General features: G+C 61.9%; 2 protein-coding genes across 2 annotated transcripts in view; one reads left to right on the top strand and one right to left on the bottom strand.

The window, feature by feature from the left end:
• LOC311164517 (neurexin-2-like) overlaps nucleotides 1-19,053 on the top strand; it is a gene marked incomplete at both ends in the record, with an annotated part of 201,582 nt that overhangs the window by 65,579 nt on the left and 116,950 nt on the right.
• LOC311164513 (neutral alpha-glucosidase AB-like) overlaps nucleotides 1-19,053 on the bottom strand; it is a gene marked incomplete at its 3' end in the record, with an annotated part of 30,457 nt that overhangs the window by 558 nt on the left and 10,846 nt on the right. The window contains 12 exon segments of the mRNA XM_084224003.1: nucleotides 2,760-2,834; nucleotides 2,920-2,996; nucleotides 3,100-3,164; nucleotides 4,627-4,870; nucleotides 6,478-6,579; nucleotides 6,692-6,788; nucleotides 8,205-8,348; nucleotides 8,822-8,901; nucleotides 9,150-9,276; nucleotides 10,459-10,694; nucleotides 13,857-14,010; nucleotides 17,409-17,589. Of these exon segments, the coding sequence (XP_084080129.1) occupies nucleotides 2,760-2,834; nucleotides 2,920-2,996; nucleotides 3,100-3,164; nucleotides 4,627-4,870; nucleotides 6,478-6,579; nucleotides 6,692-6,788; nucleotides 8,205-8,348; nucleotides 8,822-8,901; nucleotides 9,150-9,276; nucleotides 10,459-10,694; nucleotides 13,857-14,010; nucleotides 17,409-17,589 (1,582 nt within the window).

Below are 19,053 nucleotides of genomic sequence, written 5' to 3'. Positions count from 1 at the left end.
AAACCCCACCCCAAAAAACCCCAAATCCCCTGAAACCCCACCCCAAAAAAACCCCAAATCCCCTCAAAACCCCGCCCCAAAAAACCCCAAATCCCCTCAAACCCCACCCAAAACACCCCAAATCCCCTCAAACCCCCACCCCAAAACACCCCAAATCCCCTCAAACCCCAAAAAACCCCAAATCCCCTCAAACCCGGCCCCAAAAAACCCCAAATCCCCTCAAACCCCACCCCCAAAAAACCCAAATCCCCTCAAACCCCAAAAACCCCAAATCCCCTCAAACCCCACCCCAAACCCCTCAAACCCCACCCCAAAACACCCCAAATCCTCTCAAACCCCAAAACACCCCAAATCCCCTCAAACCCCGCCCCAAAACACCCCAAATCCCCTCAAACCCCACCCCAAAAAACCCCAAATCCCCCTCAAACCCCCACCCCCAAAAACCCCAAATCCCCTCAAACCCCACCCCAAAAAACCCCCAAATCCCCTCAAACCCCAAAAACCCCAAATCCCCTCAAACCCCACCCCAAAAAACCCCAAATCCCCTCAAACCCCAAAAAACCCCAAATCTCCTTAAACCCCACCCCCAAAACACCCCAAATCCCCTCAAACCCCACCCCAAAAAAACCCCAAATCCCCTCAAACCCCAAAAAACCCCAAATCCCCTCAAACCCCGCCCCCAAAAAACCCCAAATCCCCTCAAACCCCACCCCAAAAAAACCCCAAATCCCCTCAAACCCCACCCCAAAAAACCCCAAATCCCCTCAAACCCCACCCCAAAAAACCCCAAATCCCCTCAAACCCCACCCCAAAACACCCCAAATCCCCTCAAACCCCGCCCCAAAAAACCCCAAATCCCCTCAAACCCCGCCCCAAAAAACCCCAAATCCCCTCAAACCCCACCCCAAAAAACCCCAAATCCCCTCAAACCCCACCCCAAAAAAACCCCAAATCCCCTCAAACCCCACCCCAAATCCCCTCAAACCCCACCCCAAAAAACCCAAATCCCCTCAAACCCCACCCCAAAAAACCCCAAATCCCCTCAAACCCACCCCAAAAAACCCCAAATGCCCTCAAACCCCACCCCAAATCCCCTCAAACCCCACCCCAAAACACCCCAAATCCCCTCAAACCCCACCCCAAAACACCCCAAATCCCCTCAAACCCCGCCCCAAAACACCCCAAATCCCCTCAAACCCCAAAAAAACCCCAAATCCCCTCAAACCCCACCCCAAAACACCCCAAATCCCCTCAAACCCCGCCCCAAAACACCCCAAATCCCCTCAAACCCCACCCCAAAATCCCAAATCCCCTCAAACCCCACCCCAAAAAACCCCAAAAATGCCCCAAGTCACCCTCCCAGATTTTTAGGGTCCCAACCCCCTCCCCAAACTCTTTGAGCCCCCCCAAAAAACCCCACAATGCTGAGGGTGACGGGCACCCCCCTCCCCATATGGGAACAGGGCAGGATTTTGGGGTGTCCAAGGGAATTTTGGGGTCTGCAGGGGAAGTTTTAGGGTCTCCCAGAGGTTTTGGGGTCCCCAGCATCCCCCCAAACCCCCTTGAGCCCCCCCAAAAACAACCCACGGTGCTGAGGGTGACGGGCACCCCCCTCCCCATGTGGGAACAGGGCAGGACTTTGGGGTGTCCAAGGGGATTTTGGGGTCTGCAGGGGAACTTTTAGGGTCTCCCAAGGGTTTTGGGGTCCCAACCCCCTCCCCAAACCCCCTTGAGCACCCCCCTCCCCATATGGGAACAGGGCAGGATTTTGGGGTGTCCAGAGCGAATTTTGGGGTCTGCAGGGGAAGTTTTAGGGTCTCCCAGGGGTTTTGGGGTCCCAAGCATCCCCCCAAACCCCTTGAGCCCCCCAAAAAACCCCACAATGCTGAGGGTGACGAGCACCACTTTCCCCATATGGGAACAGGGCAGGATTTTGGGGTGTCCAGAGGCAATTTTGGGGTCTGCAGGGGAAGTTTTAGGGTCTCCCAGGGGTTTTGGGGTCCCAAGCATCCCCCCAAACCCCTTGAGCCCCCCAAAAACCCACAATGCTGAGGGTGACGGGCACCCCCCTCCCCATGTGGGAACAGGGCAGGATTTTGGGGTGTCCAGAGCGAATTTTGGGGTCACCATGGAAGTTTTAGGGTCTCCCAAGGGTTTTGGGGTCTCAAGCATCCCCCCAAACCCCCTTGAGCACCCCCCTCCCCATGTGGGAACAGGGCAGGATTTTGGGGTGTCCAAGGGGATTTTGGGGTCTGCAGGGGAACTTTTAGGGTCTCCCAAGGGTTTTGGGGTCCCAAGCATCCCCCCAAACCCCCTTGAGCACCCCCCTCCCCATGTGGGAACAGGGCAGGATTTTGGGGTGTCCAGAGGGAATTTTGGGGTCTGCAGGGGAACTTTTAGGGTCTCCCAAGGGTTTTGGGGTCCCAAGCATCCCCCCAAACCCCCTTGAGCCCCCCAAAAACCCCACAGTGCTGAGGGTGACGGGCACCCCCCTCCCCATGTGGGAACAGGGCAGGATTTTGGGTGTCCAGAGGGAGTTTTGGGGTCTGCAGGGGAACTTTTAGGGTCTCCCAGAGGTTTTGGGGTCCCAAGCATCCCCCCAAACCCCCTTGAGCACCCCCCTCCCCATGTGGGAACAGGGCAGGATTTTGGGGTGTCCAAGGGAATTTTGGGGTCTGCAGGGGAACTTTTAGGGTCTCCCAGAGGTTTTGGGGTCCCCAGCATCCCCCCAAACCCCCTTGAGCCCCCCAAAAACCCACGGTGCTGAGGGTGACGGGCACGTAGAGGGTCTGGGGCGCCCGGTGCTGCTCGTGGGTCTCGTCATTGTACCAAACCTGGGGAGAGGGGAAAATTTAGGGTTCAGGGGGGGTCCTGAACCCCAAGAAAACCCTAAAAAAAACCCCAAATCCCCTCACTCACCTCTCCCTCCCCGGGCAGGTAGACGTTGACCCCGCGGGCGCCCAGCTCCGTCACGGGGTGCACCAGGAGCACCCGGTCTGGGGGACAGGGGTCAGCAAGGGGAAAAACCCCAAAAATGACCCCAAAAGGGATCCTAAAAGGGGTCAGGGACCCTAAAAAGGGTCAGGGGCTCCCCCTCACCGATCAGGTACTGGTCATCCATGGCGAAGGTCTGGGGGTCATCCGGGAATTCCATCCACAGCGGCCTGGGGGGACAGCGGGGTTTGGGGTCAGGGGTTTGGGGTCAGGGGTTTGGGGTCAGGGGTTTGGGGTCAGGGGGTTTGGGGTCAGGGGGTTTGGGGTCAGGGGTTTGGGGTCAGGGGGTTTGGGGTCAGGGGTTTGGGGTCAGGGGGTTTGGGGTCAGGGAGTTTGGGTCAGGGGATTTGGGGTCAGGGGTTTGGGTCAGGGGGATTGGGGTCAGGGGGATTTGGGGTCAGGGGGTTTGGGGTCAGGGGGATTGGGGTCAGGGGGATTTGGGGTCAGGGGGTTTGGGGTCAGGGGGATTGGAGGCATTGTGAGGGTTTGGGGTCAGGGGATTGGGGTCAGGGGGATTGGGGTCAGGGGATTTGGGGTCAGGGGGTTTGGGGTCAGGGGGATTGGGGTCAAGAATTTGGGGTTATCAGGCTTTGGGGTCAGAGATTTGGGTTCGGGGGATGTGGAGTTATCCTGGGTGGATTTAAGGTTATCCTAGGTAGGTTTTTGGGGTGGATTTGGGGTTATCTCAGGTGGGTTTTTGGGGTTATCCCAGGTGGGTTTTTGGGGTTACCCAGGTGGGTTTTTGGGGTGGATTTGGGGTTTTTAGGTTCCACACCTCATGACGGGGATGCCCTGGCGGTGGCAGCGGTAGAAGGCCGTGTACCACAGCGGCAGCAGGGGGGGTTGGGGTTACCCAGGTGGGTTTTTGGGGTTACCCAGGTGGGTTTTTGGGGTGGATTTGGGGCGGATTTGGGGTTTTTAGGTGCCACACCTCATGACGGGGATGCCCTGGCGGTGGCAGTGGTAGAAGGCCGTGTACCACAGCGGCAGCAGGGGGGGTTGGGGTTACCCAGGGGGTTTTTGGGGTTACCCAGGTGGGTTTTTGGGGTTACCCAGGTGAGTTTTGGGGGTTATCCAGGTGGGGTTTTGGGGTGGATTTGGGGTTTTTGGGGTGCCACACCTCATGACGGGGATGCCCTGGCGGTGGCAGTGGTAGAAGGCCGTGTACCACAGCGGCAGCAGGGGGGTTTGGGGTTACCCAGGTAGGATTTGCTGTATCTCAGGTGGGTTTTTGGGGTGGGTTTGGGGTTTTTGGGGTGGATTTGGGGTTTTTGGGGTGGATTTGGGGTTTTTGGGGTGCCACACCTCATGACAGGAATGCCCTGGCGGTGGCAGTGGTAGAAGGCCGTGTACCACAGCGGCAGCAGGGGGGTTTGGGGTTACCCAGGTGGGTTTGGGGTTACCCAGGTGAGTTTTTGGGGTTACCCAGGTGGGTTTTTGGGGTTTTTGGGGTGGGTTTTTGGGGTGCCACACCTCATGACGGGGATGCCCTGGCGGTGGCAGCGGTAGAAGGCCGTGTACCACAGCGGCAGCAGGGGGGTTTGGGGTTATCCCAGGTAGGATTTGCTGTATCTCAGGTGGGTTTTTGGGGTGGATTTGGGGTTTTTGGGGTGGGTTTTTGGGGTGCCACACCTCATGACGGGGATGCCCTGGCGGTGGCAGTGGTAGAAGGCCGTGTACCACAGCGGCAGCAGGGCGTAGCGGCGCCGCAGCGCGCTCCTGACCAGCGCCAGGTGCTCGGGGCTCAGCAGCCAGGGCTCGCGCCGCGCCGTGTCCAGGTGGGCGTGGGCGCGGAAGAAGGGCTGGAAGGCCCCGGCCTGGTACCAGCGCACCTGCAGCTCCGGGCCAGGGTTCTGGAAAAATCCGCCCACGTCCGCTGCCAACGGGGCAGGGGGGGCAGTGAGCACGGATCCTCAGCCTGCTCCCGGTCCCAGATCATGGTGCTGGTCCTGGTGCCAGGCCTGAGCCCAGTCCTGGTTCTGATCCTGGTGCCAGCCCCGAGCCCAGTCCTGGTTCTGATCCTGGTGCCAGCCCTGAGCCCAGTCCTGGTTCTGATCCTGGTGCCAGCCCCGAGCCCAGTCCTGGTCCTGGTTCTGATCCTGGCGCCAGCCCTGAGCCCAGTCCTGGTGTTGGTCCTGATCCCAATCCCAACCCTGATGCGAATCCTGGTCCTGATCCCATTCCTGGTCCCATTCCTGATCCTGCTCCCAATTCTGATCCTAGATCCTGATCCTGATCCAGACCCCAATCCTGGTCCTAAACATTCCTGATCCTGGGACCATTCGTATTCTGGATCCCAGCTCTGACCCCATCCCCAGTCACTGACCCCATTCCCTACCCCATAACTCAATCCCTGACCCCATCCCCAATCCCATATCCCATTCCCTATCCCATATCCCAATACCTGACCCCATTCCCAGTGCTCCCAGTGCTCCCAGTTTGGCTCACCCCCGTAGAAGGCCAGCCTGAAGCTCAGCCACACGGGGATGGATGCAGACCCCTGACCCCATTCCCTATCCCATATCCCATTCCCTATCCCATAACCCAATCCCTACCCCATAACCCAGTCCCTGACCCCATTCCCAGTGCTCCCAGTGCTCCCAGTGCTCCCAGTCTGGCTCACCCCCACAGAAGGCCAGCCCGGCCAGTCCGAAGCTCAGGCACACGGGGATGGATGCAGACCCCTGACCCCATTCCCTATCCCATATCCCAATCCCATATCCCATTCCCTATCCCATATCCCAATCCTGACCCCATTCCCAGTGCTCCCAGTGCTCCCAGTTTGGCTCACCCCCACAGAAGGCCAGCCCGAAGCTCAGGCACACGGGGATGGATGCAGACCCCTGACCCCATTCCCTATCCCATATCCCAATCCCATATCCCATTCCCTATCCCATATCCCAATCCTGACCCCATTCCCAGTGCTCCCAGTGCTCCCAGTTTGGCTCACCCCCACAGAAGGCCAGCCCGAAGCTCAGGCACACGGGGATGGATGCAGACCCCTGACCCCATTCCCTATCCCATATCCCTATCCCATATCCCATTCCCTACCCCATAACCCAATCCTGACCCCATTCCCAGTGCTCCCAGTGCTCCCAGTCTGGCTCACCCCCGCAGAAGGCCAGCCCGAAGCTCAGGCACATGGGGATGGATGCAGACCCCTGACCCCATTCCCTATCCCATATCCCAATCCCTGACCCCATCCCCAATCCCTGACCCCATTCCCTATCCCATAACCCAGTCCCTGACCCCATTCCCAGTGCTCCCAGTGCTCCCAGTGCTCCCAGTTTGGCTCACCCCCGCAGAAGGCCAGCCCGAAGCTCAGGCACATGGGGATGGATGCAGACCCCTGACCCCATCCCCAATCCCTGACCCCATTCCCTATCCCATATCCCAATCCTGACCCCATTCCCTATCCCATAACCCAATCCTGACCCCATTCCCAGTGCTCCCAGTGCTCCCAGTGCTCCCAGTTTGGCTCACCCCCACAGAAGGCCAGCCCGGCCAGCCCGAAGCTCAGGCACATGGGGATGGAGATCCGCAGGTGCTCCCAATCCGCCGTGTTGTCCCCTGTCCAAACCGCACCTGGAGGAGGGGGGAAGGTTGGGGTGGGCTCAGGGGGGGTTCCCCTCGATCCTGACCCCCCCCAGAATTCCAGGATTTGCCCAAAATCCCGGGATTTCCCCCCAGTCCTCACCGTAGCGCTGGGAGCCGGCGAAGAAGGCGCGGCTGAGCACGAAGGGCCGGAGCCGCCCCCCCGAGCGCCGGATCTGCCCCTCGGCCGTGGCCTTGTGCTGAAACGGGGAAAAGGGGCTCAGGCACCCCAAAAAACACCCCAAAAACCACCCCAAAGGGGTTAGAGGGGGCTAAAGGGGTTTGGGGGGAAATGAAAGGGGGAATTGAAAGGGTTTGGGGGGTTCTAAAGGGGGTTTGGGGGGAAATTAAAGGGGGAATTGAGAGGGTTTGGGGGGTCCTAAAGGGGGTTTGGGGGGTTCTAAAGGGGGTTTGGGGGGAAATTAAAGGGGGAATTGAAAGGGTTTGGGGGGTCCTAAAGGGGTTTGGGGGGTCCTAAAGGGGTTTGGGGGGAAATTAAAGGGGGAATTGAGAGGGTTTGGGGGGTTCTAAAGGGGGTTTGGGGGGAAATTAAAGGGGGGATTGAGAGGGTTTGGGGGGTTTTAAAGAGGTTTAGGGGGAAATTAAAGGGGGGATTGAGAGGGTTTGGGGGGTCTTAAAGGGGTTTGGGGGGTCCTAAAGGGGTTTGGAGGGTTTTAAAGGGGTTTGGGGGGAAATGAAAGGGGGAACTGGGAGGGTTTGGGGGGTCCTAAAGGGGTTTGGGGGGAAATTAAAGGGGGAATTGAGAGGGTTTGGGGGGTTATAAAGGGGGTTTGGGGGGTCCTAAAGGGGTTTGGGGGGCTCTAAAATGTTTTGGGGGCAAATTAAGGGGGAATTGAAAGGGTTTGGGGGGTTCTAAAGGGGGTTTGGAGGGCCCTAAAGGGTTTTGGGGGGTTCTCAAGGGGTTTGGGGGGAAATGAAAGGGGGAATTGAGAGGGTTTGGGGGGTCCTAAAGGGGGTTTGGGGGGCCTAAAAAGGGTTTCTGGGGGGTCCAAGATAGTTGGGGGTCCTAAAGGGGTTTGGGGGGAAATGAAGGGGGAATTGAGAGGGTTTGGGGGGTCCTAAAGGGGTTTGGGGGGAAATTAAAGGGGGAATTGAGAGGGTTTGGGGGGTCCTAAAGGGGGTTTGGGGGGCCCTAAAGGGGTTTGGGGGGAAATTAAAGGGGGAATTGAGAGGGTTTGGGGGGTCCTAAAGGGGGTTTGGGGGGCCCTAAAGGGGTTTGGGGGGAAATTAAAGGGGGAATTGAGAGGGTTTGGGGGGCGCTCAAGGGGTTTGGGGGGGTCTAAAAGGGTTTGGGGGCAAATTAAGGGGGAATTGAGAGGGTTTGGGGGGTCCTAAAGGGGGTTTGGGTGGCTCTGGGAGATTGGGATTTTTTGGGGGTCCCTGTGGGGATTTGGGGGTGTCCCTGGAGGGTTTTTTGGGGGGGGGGTCTCACCACGTAGAGCCCGTGCAGCTCACGGTGCTCCCAACCCCCAAAGTACCCAAAGTTTAGGGGGGGTCCCTGAGGGGTTTTGGTCACTCTGGGAGATTGGGATTTTTTTGGGGTCCCTGTGGGGATTTGGGGGTGTCCCTGGAGGGTTTTTTGGGGGGGGTCTCACCACGTAGAGCCCGTAGAGGTTGTGCAGCTCGCGGTGCTCCCAGCCCCCGAAGTGCCGCGCGTCCTTGTGCATCGTCACCTCGGGGCCGCTGAACACCGACGGCTCGTTCATGTCGTTCCACGTGAACAGCGCCTCCGTGGAGCCCTGGGGGCACCCCAAATCAGCGGGGGGACCCCAAAAATATCGGGGGGGGAGAGAGGATTCTAAAACCCTCCCAGGGGATCCCCAAAATCAGGGCGGAAAGTCAAGGCGGGGTCTCCAAAAAGGCACCGGCGGGGGGGGAAGGGTGAGAGGGAGAACGGGGTGGGGAGGGATTTGGGGGGGTTCCCTAAAGCTGTGGAGAGCTTGAGGCTCGGGAGGGCCCCAAAAATCAGCAGGGAAACCCCAAAAATATGGGAGGGGTCCTAAAATCTCCGGGGGGTTCCCCAAAATCCTCCCCAAAAAGATGGGGGGATTCTCCAAGGGGAGGAGTGGAAGCCCCAAGGGAGGAGGGTGGGGAGGGGAAATTTGGGGTGGGGTCCCAAGGTTCTGGGAATGCTTTGAGGGGGATCCTGGGACTCTGGGGGGTCTGACAGAAATATGGGGGGGGTCTGACAGAGATTTTGGGGGGTCCCCACCTCATACTGGTCGTAGGCAAACATGTTCGCCCACCACTCGCGCATCTCGGGGTTCGTGAAGTCGGGGTACGCCGAGGAGCCTGGGGGGACACGGGGTGAGGGGAGGGCTTGTGACCCCACTGGAGACCCCAAAACCACCCCACAATCCCCCCCAACCCACCCCAAGCCCCACTGACTGGACCAACACCAGCTTTTGCAGTCAGACCATCCTCGGTCTCGATGTGGAACTCCCCAAGCACTCTGAGACCCCCCCCAAATCCCTTCAGGAACCCCCTAAAACCCCCTAAAATCCCCTAAAATCCCCCGAGGATCCCCCCCAGCCCCTGACCTGGCCAGCACCAGCCCTCGTAGTCGTTGCCATCCTTGGTTTTGACGAAGAGGCCTCGCGCCCGCAGCTCGGCGTGCACCCGGTACCCGCTGTCCACCTTGATGTGGGGGTCCACGATGCTGACCATCTGTGGGGCAGTGACCAGGGGACAGTGGCTGAGTGACCACGGGGTGAGTGACCACGGGACAGTGTCCACTGGGGGCAGTGGACGAGGGAATGTTGCCCAATTTTCCATCCCCGCCCCGATCTCGGACGCAAAACCGCCCAGAATGACCCCAAAGTGCCTTTGTGGGGTCCCCACTGTCACTGCCTGGGCAGGGGGACCCCAATTGCAATTTCCATTTTTAATGCTGATCCCAATCCCAATGTCCAGCCCATTCCTGGTCCGTTTTCCATTTCCTACCCCCATCCTGACCCCATTTTCCATCCCATCCCCATCCCAAACCTCATTCCCCACCCCGGTCCCACTCCTATTCCCAATCCTATTCCAAACCCACACCAAATCCCAATTCCACTCCTGTTCTCTGCCCCAGACCCAATTCCCTTCTCCTTCTCATCCCCACCCTGCATTTCTGGGCTGTCAACTGCTCCACAAGCTTTGGGAATTCTGCAGGATCCCGACCCGGTCCCAATCCCACCCCATCCCCATCCCCGCCCTGCGTTTCCGGGCCGCCAGGCGCTCCAGCATCCCCCGTGGGTTGGGGAATTTGGCAGGATCCCATTCCCAATCCCATTCCCATTCCCAATCCCACCCCAATCCCATTCCCAATCCCAATCCCACCCCAATCCCATCCCCACCCTGCGTTTCCGGCCCGCCAGGCGCTCCAGCATCCCCCGTGGATTCGGGAATTTGGCAGGATCCCATTCCCAATCCCATTCCCAATCCCAATCCCATTCCCAATCCCAATCCCAATCCCAATCCCATTCCTATTCCCATTCCCAATCCCACCCCATTCCCAATCCCAATCCCAATCCCACCCCATTCCCAATCCCACCCCAATCCCAATCCCACCCCAATCCCATTCCCACCCTGCGTTTCCGGGCCGCCAGGCGCTCCAGCATCCCCCGTGGATTCGGGAATTTGGTGGGATCCCATTCCCAATCCCACCCCATTCCCAACCCCATTCCCATTCCCAATCCCAATCCCACCCCAATCCCAATCCCATTCCCATCCCCACCCTGCGTTTCCGGGCCGCCAGGCGCTCCAGCATCCCCCGTAGGTTGGGGAATTTGGCAGGATCCCATTCCCAATCCCACCCCAATCCCATTCCCACCCCAATCCCAATCCCAATCCCATTCCCATCCCCACCCTGCGTTTCCGGGCCGCCAGGCGCTCCAGCATTCCCCGAGGATTGGGGAATTTGGCGGGGTCCCAGGTGAAGTAGCGCTTGCCGTCGGCGTGCTCGATGTCCAGCCAGAGCACGTCCAGGGGCAGCTCGTGCTCCTCGAATCCCCGCTCCACGGCCTCCACGTCCGCCTCGTCCTGGTAATTCCAGCGGCTCTGGTGGTAGCCCAGCGAGAACAGGGGGGGCAGAGCCTGCGTGCCTGGGAAAGGGGCAGGAACCGGAGTGAAATCCCACAAAACGGCCCCAAAACGGCCCCAAAATGGCCTCAAAATGGCCCCAAAATGGCCTCAAAACAGCCCCAAAATGGCCTCAAAATGGCCCCAAAATGGCCTCAAAACGGCCCCAAAATGGCCTCAAAAACGGCCTCAAAACGGCCCCAAAACGGCCCCAATGTCTATCCCAGTGTCCCACCCCAGTGTCCCTCCCAGTGTTCATCCCAGTGTCCCCAGTGTTCATCCCAGTGTCCCCAATGTCCCCATCTCCATCCCAGTGTCCATCCCAGTGTCGCCATCTCCATCCCAGTGTCCCTCCCAGTCCCACCCCAGTGTCCCTATCTCCATCCCAGTGTCCCTCCCAGTCCCACCCCAGTGTCCCCATCTCCATCCCAGTGTCCCTCCCAGTCCCATCCCAGTGTCCCCAGTGCCCCCAATGTCCATCCCACTGTCCCCCCCAGTGTCCCCAGTGTCCCTCCCAGTGTCCCCAGTGTCCCTCCCAGTGTCCCCAATGTCCCTCCCGGTGTCCCCAGTGTCCCTCCCAGTGTCCCCAGCGTCCCGTACCAGTCAGTCTCCCCTACTGGTGTCCCTGTCCCCATCCCAGTGTCCCACTCCAGTGTCCATCCCAGTGTCCCCATCTCCATCCCAGTGTCCCTCCCAGTCCCATCCCAGTGTCCCCATCTCCATCCCAGTGTCCCTCCCAGTGTCCCCAGTGTCCCTCCCAGTGTCCCCAATGTTCATCCCAGTGTCCCCAGTGTCCCTCCCAGTGCCCCCAATGTCCATCCCAGTGTCCCCAGTGTCCCCAGTGTCCTTCCCAGTGTCCCCAGTGTCCCCATCTCTATCCCAGTGTCCCTCCCAGTCCCATCCCAGTGTCCCCAGTGTCCCCAATGTCCATCCCAGGGTCCCTACCACTGTCCCCAGTGTCCCCAGCGTCCCTCCCGTTGTCCCCAGTGTCCCCCCCGGTGTCCCCAGCGTCCCTCCCGTTGTCCCCAGTGTCCCCCCCGGTGTCCCCAGCGTCCCTCCCGTTGTCCCCAGTGTCCCTCCCGGTGTCCCCAGTGCCCCCAATGTCCATCCCACTGTCTCATCCCAGTGTCCCTCCCAGTGTCCCCAGCGTCCCTCCCAGTGCCCCCAGTGTCCCCAGCGTCCCTCCCGTTGTCCCCAGTGTCCCCCCCAGTGTCTCCAGTGCCCCCAGTGTCCCCCCCAGTGTCCATCCCAGTGTCCCCAGTGCCCCCAATGTCCCATCCCAGTGTCCCCATCTCCATCCCAGTGTCCCCAGTGTCCCTCCCAGTGTCCCCAGTGTCCCCATCTCCATCCCAGTGTCCATCCCAGTGTCGCCATCTCCATCCCAGTGTCCATCCCAGCGTCTCCATTCCATCCCAGTATCCATCCCAGTCCCATCCCAGTGTCCCCATCTCCATCCCAGTGTCCCCATCTCCATCCCAGTGTCCACCCCAGTGTCCCCATCTCCATCCCAGTGTCCCCATCTCCATCCCAGTGTCCCCATCTCCATCCCAGTGTCCATCCCAGTGTCCCCATCTCCATCCCAGTGTCCCCATCTCCATCCCAGTGTCCATCCCAGTGTCCCTCCCAGTCCCATCCCAGTGTCCCCAGTGTCCCCAATGTCCATCCCAGTGTCCCTACCACTGTCCCCAGTGTCCCCATCTCCATCCCAGTGTCCCTCCCAGTCCCATCCCAGTGTCCCCATCTCCATCCCAGTGTCCCCAGTGCCCCCAATGTCCCTCCCAATGTCCCCAGTGTCCCTCCCAGTGTCCCCAGTGTCCCTCCCGGTGTCCCCAGTGTCCCCAGCATCCCCCCCGGTGTCCCCAGTGTCCCTCCCAGTCCCATCCCAGTGTCCCCATCTCCAACCCAGTGTCCCCAATGTCTATCCCAGTGTCCCCAGTGTCCCTCCCTGTGTCCCCAGTGTCCCCATCTCCATCCCAGTGTCCATCCCAGCGTCTCCATCTCCATCCCAGTGTCCCTCCCAGTCCCACCCCAGTGTCCCCATCTCCATCCCAGTGTCCCCATCTCCATCCCAGTGTCCCTCCCAGTCCCATCCCAGTGTCCCCAGTGTCCCCAATGTCCATCCCAGTGTCCCTACCACTGTCCCCAGTGTCCCCATCTCCATCCCAGTGTCCCCATCTCCATCCCAGTGTCCCCAGTGCCCCCAATGTCCCTCCCAATGTCCTCAGTGTCCCTCCCAGTGTCCCCAGTGTCCCTCCCAGTGTCCCCCCCAGTGTCCCCAGTGTCCCTCCCGGTGTCCCCAGTGCCCCCAATCTCCATCCCAGTGTCTCCAGTGTCCCCCCCAGTGCCCCCAATGTCCATCCCACTGTCCCTCCCGGTGTCCCCAGTGTCCCCAGTGTCCCTCCCAGTCCCATCCCAGTGTCCCCATCTCCATCCCAGTGTCCCCAGAGTTCCTCCCAGTGTCCCCAGTGTCCATCCCAGTGTCCCCAGTGTCCCCAATGTCCCTCCCAGCATCCCCAGTGTCCCTCCCAGTGTCCCCAATGTCCCATCCCAGTGTCCCCAGTGTCCCCATCTCCATCCCAGTGTCCCTCCCAGTCCCATCCCAGCGTCTCCATCTCCATCCCAGTGTCCCCAGTGTCCCATCCCAGTGTCCCCAGTGTCTCCATCTCCATCCCAGTGTCCCCAGCATCCCTCCCAGTGTCCATCCCAGTGTCCCCAGTGTCCCTCCCAGTGTCCCCAGTGCCCCCAATGTCCATCCCAGTGTCCCCAGTGTCCCCCCCAGTGCCCCCAATGTCCATCCCACTGTCCCTCCCGGTGTCCCCAGTGTCCCCAGTGTCCCTCCCAGTCCCATCCCAGTGTCCCCATCTCCACCCCAGTGTCCCCAATGTCCCATCCCAGTGTCCCCAGTGTCCCCCACAGTGTCCTTCCCAGTGTCCCCAATGTCCATCCCAGTGTCCCCAGTGCCCCCAATGTCCATCCCAGTGTCCCCAGTGTCCCCAGCGTCCCCCCCAGTGCCCCCAATGTCCATCCCAGTGTCCCCAGAGTTCCTCCCAGTGTCCCCAGCGTCCCCCCCGTTGTCCCCAGCGTCCCCCCCGTTGTCCCCAGTGTCCCCCCCGGTGTCCCCAGTGTCCCTCCCGGTGTCCCCAGTGTCCCCAGCGTCCCCCCCGGTGTCCCCAGTGCCCCCATACCGGTCAGCCTCCCGTACTGGGCGGTGACGTCGGCGGGCCGCGGCCCCAGCAGCAGGAAGACGTCGATGACGCCGCTCTCGGACATCCAGCGCACCTCGGTCTGGGGGGTCTCACCCCCCCCCTGCATGTAATCCAGCAGCTTCCCAAAAAGGGTCTGGGGGTGGCACAGGGGGTCAGCAACCCCAAATTCCCACTGGCATCATCAGAGACCCCCAAATCCTCCCCCACTGTAATCCAGCAGCTTCCCAAAAAGGGTCTGGGGGTGGCACAGGGGGTCAGCAACCCCAAATTCCCACTGGGATAATCAGAGACCCCCAAATCCTCCCCCAGTGTAATCCAGCAGCTTCCCAAAAAGGGTCTGGGGGTGGCACAGGGGGTCAGCAACCCCAAATTCCCACTGGCATCATCAGAGACCCCCCCCAAATCCTCCCCCAGTGGAATCCAGCAGCTTCCCAAAAAGGGTCTGGGGGTGGCACAGGGGGTCAGAACCCCAAATTCCCACTGGCATCATCAGAGACCCCCCAAATCCTCCCCCACTGTAATCCAGCAGCTTCCCAAAAAGGGTCTGGGGGTGGCACAGGGGGTCAGCGACCCCAAATTCCCACTGGCATCATCAGAGACCCCCAAATCCTCCCCCAGTGTAATCCAGCAGCTTCCCAAAAAGGGTCTGGGGGTGGCACAGGGGGTCAGCAACCCCAAATTCCCACTGGCATCATCAGAGACCCCCCCAAATCCTCCCCCACTGTAATCCAGCAGCTTCCCAAAAAGGGTCTGGGGGTGGCACAGGGGGTCAGCAACCCCAAATTCCCACTGGGATAATCAGAGACCCCCCCAAATCCTCCCCCAGTGTAATCCAGCAGCTTCCCAAAAAGGGTCTGGGGGTGGCACAGGGGGTCAGAACCCCAAATTCCCACTGGGATCACCAGAGACCCCCAAATCCTCCCCCAGTGTAATCCAGCAGCTTCCCAAAAAGGGTCTGGGGGTGGCACAGAGGGTCAGCAACCCCAAATTCCCACTGGCATCATCAGAGACCCCCAAATCCTCCCCCACTGTAATCCAGCAGCTTCCCAAAAAGGGTCTGGGGGTGGCACAGGGGGTCAGAATCCCAAATTCCCACTGGGATCATCAGAGACCCCCCCAAATCCTGCCCCAGTGTAATCCAGCAGCTTCCCAAAAAGGGTCTGGGGGTGGCACAGGGGGTCAGCAACCCCAAATTCCCACTGGAGTAACCCCCCAGTCCCCCCAAATCCCCCCCTTGGACTTTCCCAGTGGTGTTGGAGCTGATGTGCACCCTGATCTTGGCCCCTCAAAGACCCCAGACCCCCCAAATCCTCCCCTTGGGTCTTTCAGTCGGTGTTGGAGCCAATGTCCCCCCAGAAACCCCCAAATCCAGCCAGGACCCCCCAAACCTCCCCCAAATCCAGCCAGGACCCCCCAAACCCCCCCAGCCAGACCTTGCCAGCCGTGTTGGAGCCGATGTCCACCCAGGATCCCCCAAAATCCCCCCAAACCTCCCCAAAACCCCCTCAGGACCCCCCAAATCCCCCCAGGACCCCCCCAGCCCCCCCAGCCGGACCTTGCCGGCCGTGTTGGAGCCGATGTCCACCCAGGACCCCCCAAACCTCCCCCAAACCTCCCCAAATCCCCCCAGGACCCCCCCAAACCCCCCAGCCCGACCTTGCCGGCCGTGTTGGAGCCGATGTCCACCCAAGACCCCCCAAAACCCCCCCAAATCCCCCGAAACCCACCCAGGACCCCCCAAACCCCCCCCAGCCGGACCTTGCCGGCCGTGTTGGAGCCGATGTTCACCCAGGACCCCCCAAACCTCCCCCAAACCCCTCCCAGGACCCCCCAAACCTCCCCCAAACCTCCCCCAAACCCCCCCAGGACCCCCCAAACCTCCCCCAAACCCCTCCCAGGACCCCCCAAACCCCCCCAGCCCGACCTTGCCGGCCGTGTTGGAGCCGATGTCCACCAGGATCCCCCAAACCTCCCCAAACACCCCCAGGACCCCCCAAAACCCCCCAGGACCCCCCAAACCTCCCCCAAACCCCTCCCAGGACCCCCCAAACCCCCCAGGACCCCCCCAAACCCCCCAGCCCGACCTTGCCGGCCGTGTTGGAGCCGATGTCCACCCAGGATCCCCCAAACCTCCCCAAACACCCCCAGGACCCCCCAAACCCCCCAGGACCCCCCCAAAGCCCCCCACCGGACCTTGCCGGCCGTGTTGGAGCCGATGTCCACCCAAGACCCCCCAAAACCTCCCCCAAATCCCCCCAGGACCCCCCAAACCTCCCCAAAACCCCCCCAGGACCCCCCAAACCCCCCCCAAATCCCCCCAAGACCCCCCACCGGACCTTGCCGGCCGTGTTGGAGCCGATGTCCACCCAGGACCCCCCAAACCCCTCCCAGGACCCCCCCAAACCCCCCCAGGACCCCCCCAGCCGGACCTTGCCGGCCGTGTTGGAGCCGATGTCCACCCAGGATCCCCCAAAACCCCCCCAAACCCCCCCAGGAGCCCCCCCAGCCCCCCCAGCCCAACCTTGCCGGCCGTGTTGGAGCCGATGTTCACCCAGGACCTCCCAAACCCCCTCCCAGGACCCCCCAAACCCCCCAGGACCCCCCCAGCCCAACCTTGCCGGCCGTGTTGGAGCCGATGTTCACCCAGGACCCCCCAAACCTCCCCCAAACCTCCCCAAAACCCCCTCAGGACCCCCCAAACCCCCCAGGACCCCCCCAAAGCCCCCCACCAGACCCTGCCGGCCGTGTTGGAGCCGATGTCCACCCAGGATCCCCCAAAACCCCTCCCAGGACCCCCCAAACCCCCAGGACCCCCCAAACCCCCCAGCCGGACCTTGCCGGCCGTGTTGGAGCCGATGTCCACCCAGGACCCCCCAAAACCCCTCCCAGGACCCCCCAAACCCCCCCAGGACCCCCCAAAGCCCCCACCGGACCTTGCCGGCCGTGTTGGAGCCGATGTCCACCCAGGACCCCTAAAACCCCCCAGGACCCCCCCAAACCCCTCCCAGGACCCCCCAAACCCCCCAGGACCCCCCAAAGCCCCCCAGCCCGACCTTGCCGGCCGTGTTGGAGCCGATGTTCACCCAGGATCCCCCCAAACCCCCCAAACCCCCCAAACCCCCCCAGGACCCCCCCCAGCCCCCCCAGCCCGACCTTGCCGGCCGTGTTGGAGCCGATGTCCACCCAGGACCCCCCAAACCCCCCCAGGACCCCCCCAAAACCCCCAGCCCGACCTTGCCGGCCGTGTTGGAGCCGATGTCCACCCAGGACCCCCCAAACCCCTCCCAGGATCCCCCAAACCCCTCCCAGGACCCCCCAAACCCCCAGGACCCCCCCAAACCCCCACCAGACCTTGCCAGCCGTGTTGGAGCCGATGTCCACCCAGGACCCCCCAAACCCCCCCAGGACCCCCCAGGACCCCCCCAAACCCCCCCAGGACCCCCCAGCCCGACCTTGCCAGCCGTGTTGGAGCCGATGTCCACCCAGGACCCCCCAAACCCCCCCAAACACCCCCAGGACCCCCCAGCAGACCTTGCCGGCCGTGTTGGAGCCGATGTCCACCCAGGTCTCGGCGGCGTTGAGCCAGAAGAGGCCGAGGCTGAGGCGGGGCCGGTGGGCGAGCAGCAGCGGCACGGAGCCGTACAGAGCCATGGGCGTGAACACCTCGTACTGGAACACGTCCAGGTTGTACAGGCGGTACGGGTCACCCCCCCTGGGGACACGGGGACGTCAGGGACACTGCCAGGGGGATGGGGACACTGCCAGGGACACTGCCAGGGGGATGGGGACACTGCCAGGGACACTGCCAGGGGGGTACAGGCAGTACGGGTCACCCCCCCTGGGGACACGGGGACGTCAGGGACACTGCCAGGGACACTGCCAGGGGGATGGGGACATCGCCCCAGAGGGGTACAGCTCTATGGGTCACCCCCCCTGGGGACACGGGGACATCAGGGACACTCAGGGACACTGCCAGGGGGATGGGGACACTGCCAGGGACACTGCCAGGGGGGTACAGGGACACTGCCAGGGGGGTACAGGCGGTATGGGTCACCGCCCCTGGGGACACGGGGACATCAGGGACACTGCCAGGGACACTGCCAGGGGGTACAGGGACATTGCCAGGGGGGTACAGGGACACTGCCAGGGACACTGCCAGGGGGGTACAGGCAGTACGGGTCACCCCCCTGGGGACACAGGGACATCAGGGACACTCAGGGACACTGCCAGGGGGACGGGGACATCGCCCCAGGGGGGTACAGCTCTATGGGTCACCCCTCTTGGGGACATGGGGACACTCAGGGACACTGCCAAGGGGGTACAGGCTCTATGGGTCACCTCCCCTGGGGACACGGGGACATCAGGGACACTGCCAGGGGGGTACAGGCCCTATGGATCACCCCTATGGGGACACTCAGGGACACTGCCAGGGGGACAGGGACACCGCCAGGGGGGTACAGGAGGTACAGGTCACCCCCCTGGGGACATGGGGACACTCAGGGACACTGCCAGGGGGACAGGGACATCCCCCCAGGGGTGTACAGCAGGTAAAAGTCACCCCCCCCACCCCTGGGGACATCAGGGAGAGGGTTAGGGACACCCCCATGGGACCAGGGACGCCCCCAGAATGTCACTGTCACCCCACAAAGCCACCATCAGTGCCACCCCCACGCAGCATCACTGTCACCGTCACCGCTGTCACTGTCACCGTTCCTGTCCTCCCACGGTGACACCGCCCCCTCAGCGCCACCAGCACCCCTCGCCTTGCTCCTGTGCCCCCACATCCCCGTGTCCCTCCGTGTCTCAGTGTCACCCCAGTGTCCCCGTGGTGTCCCCAGTGTCCCCATGGTGTCCCCAGTGTCCCCTTGTTGTCACCAATGTCCCCAGTGTCCCTGTGGTGTCCCCAATGTCCCCACGATGTCCCCGTGGTGTCCCCAGTGTCCCCGTGGTGCCCCCAATGTCCCCAGTGTCCCCAACGTCCCCAATGTCCCCGTGGCGTCCCCAGTGTCCCCACGGTGTCCCCAATGTCCCCAGTGTCCCCAGCGCCCCCCAATGTCCCCAGTGTCCCCCGTGTCCCCGCGATGTCCCCATTGTCCCCCTGGTGTCCCCGTGTCCCCAATGTCCCCAGTGTCCCGGTGGTGTCCCCACGGTGTCCCCATGTCCCCATGGTGTCCCC

This window comes from Fringilla coelebs, assembly GCF_963513975.1.
Source record: "Fringilla coelebs genome assembly, chromosome: 33".
In the NCBI taxonomy this organism is placed as follows: Eukaryota; Metazoa; Chordata; class Aves; order Passeriformes; family Fringillidae; genus Fringilla; species Fringilla coelebs.
Note: the sequence above shows the minus strand (reverse complement) of the source record. Positions and strands in the feature narration are given on the sequence as shown.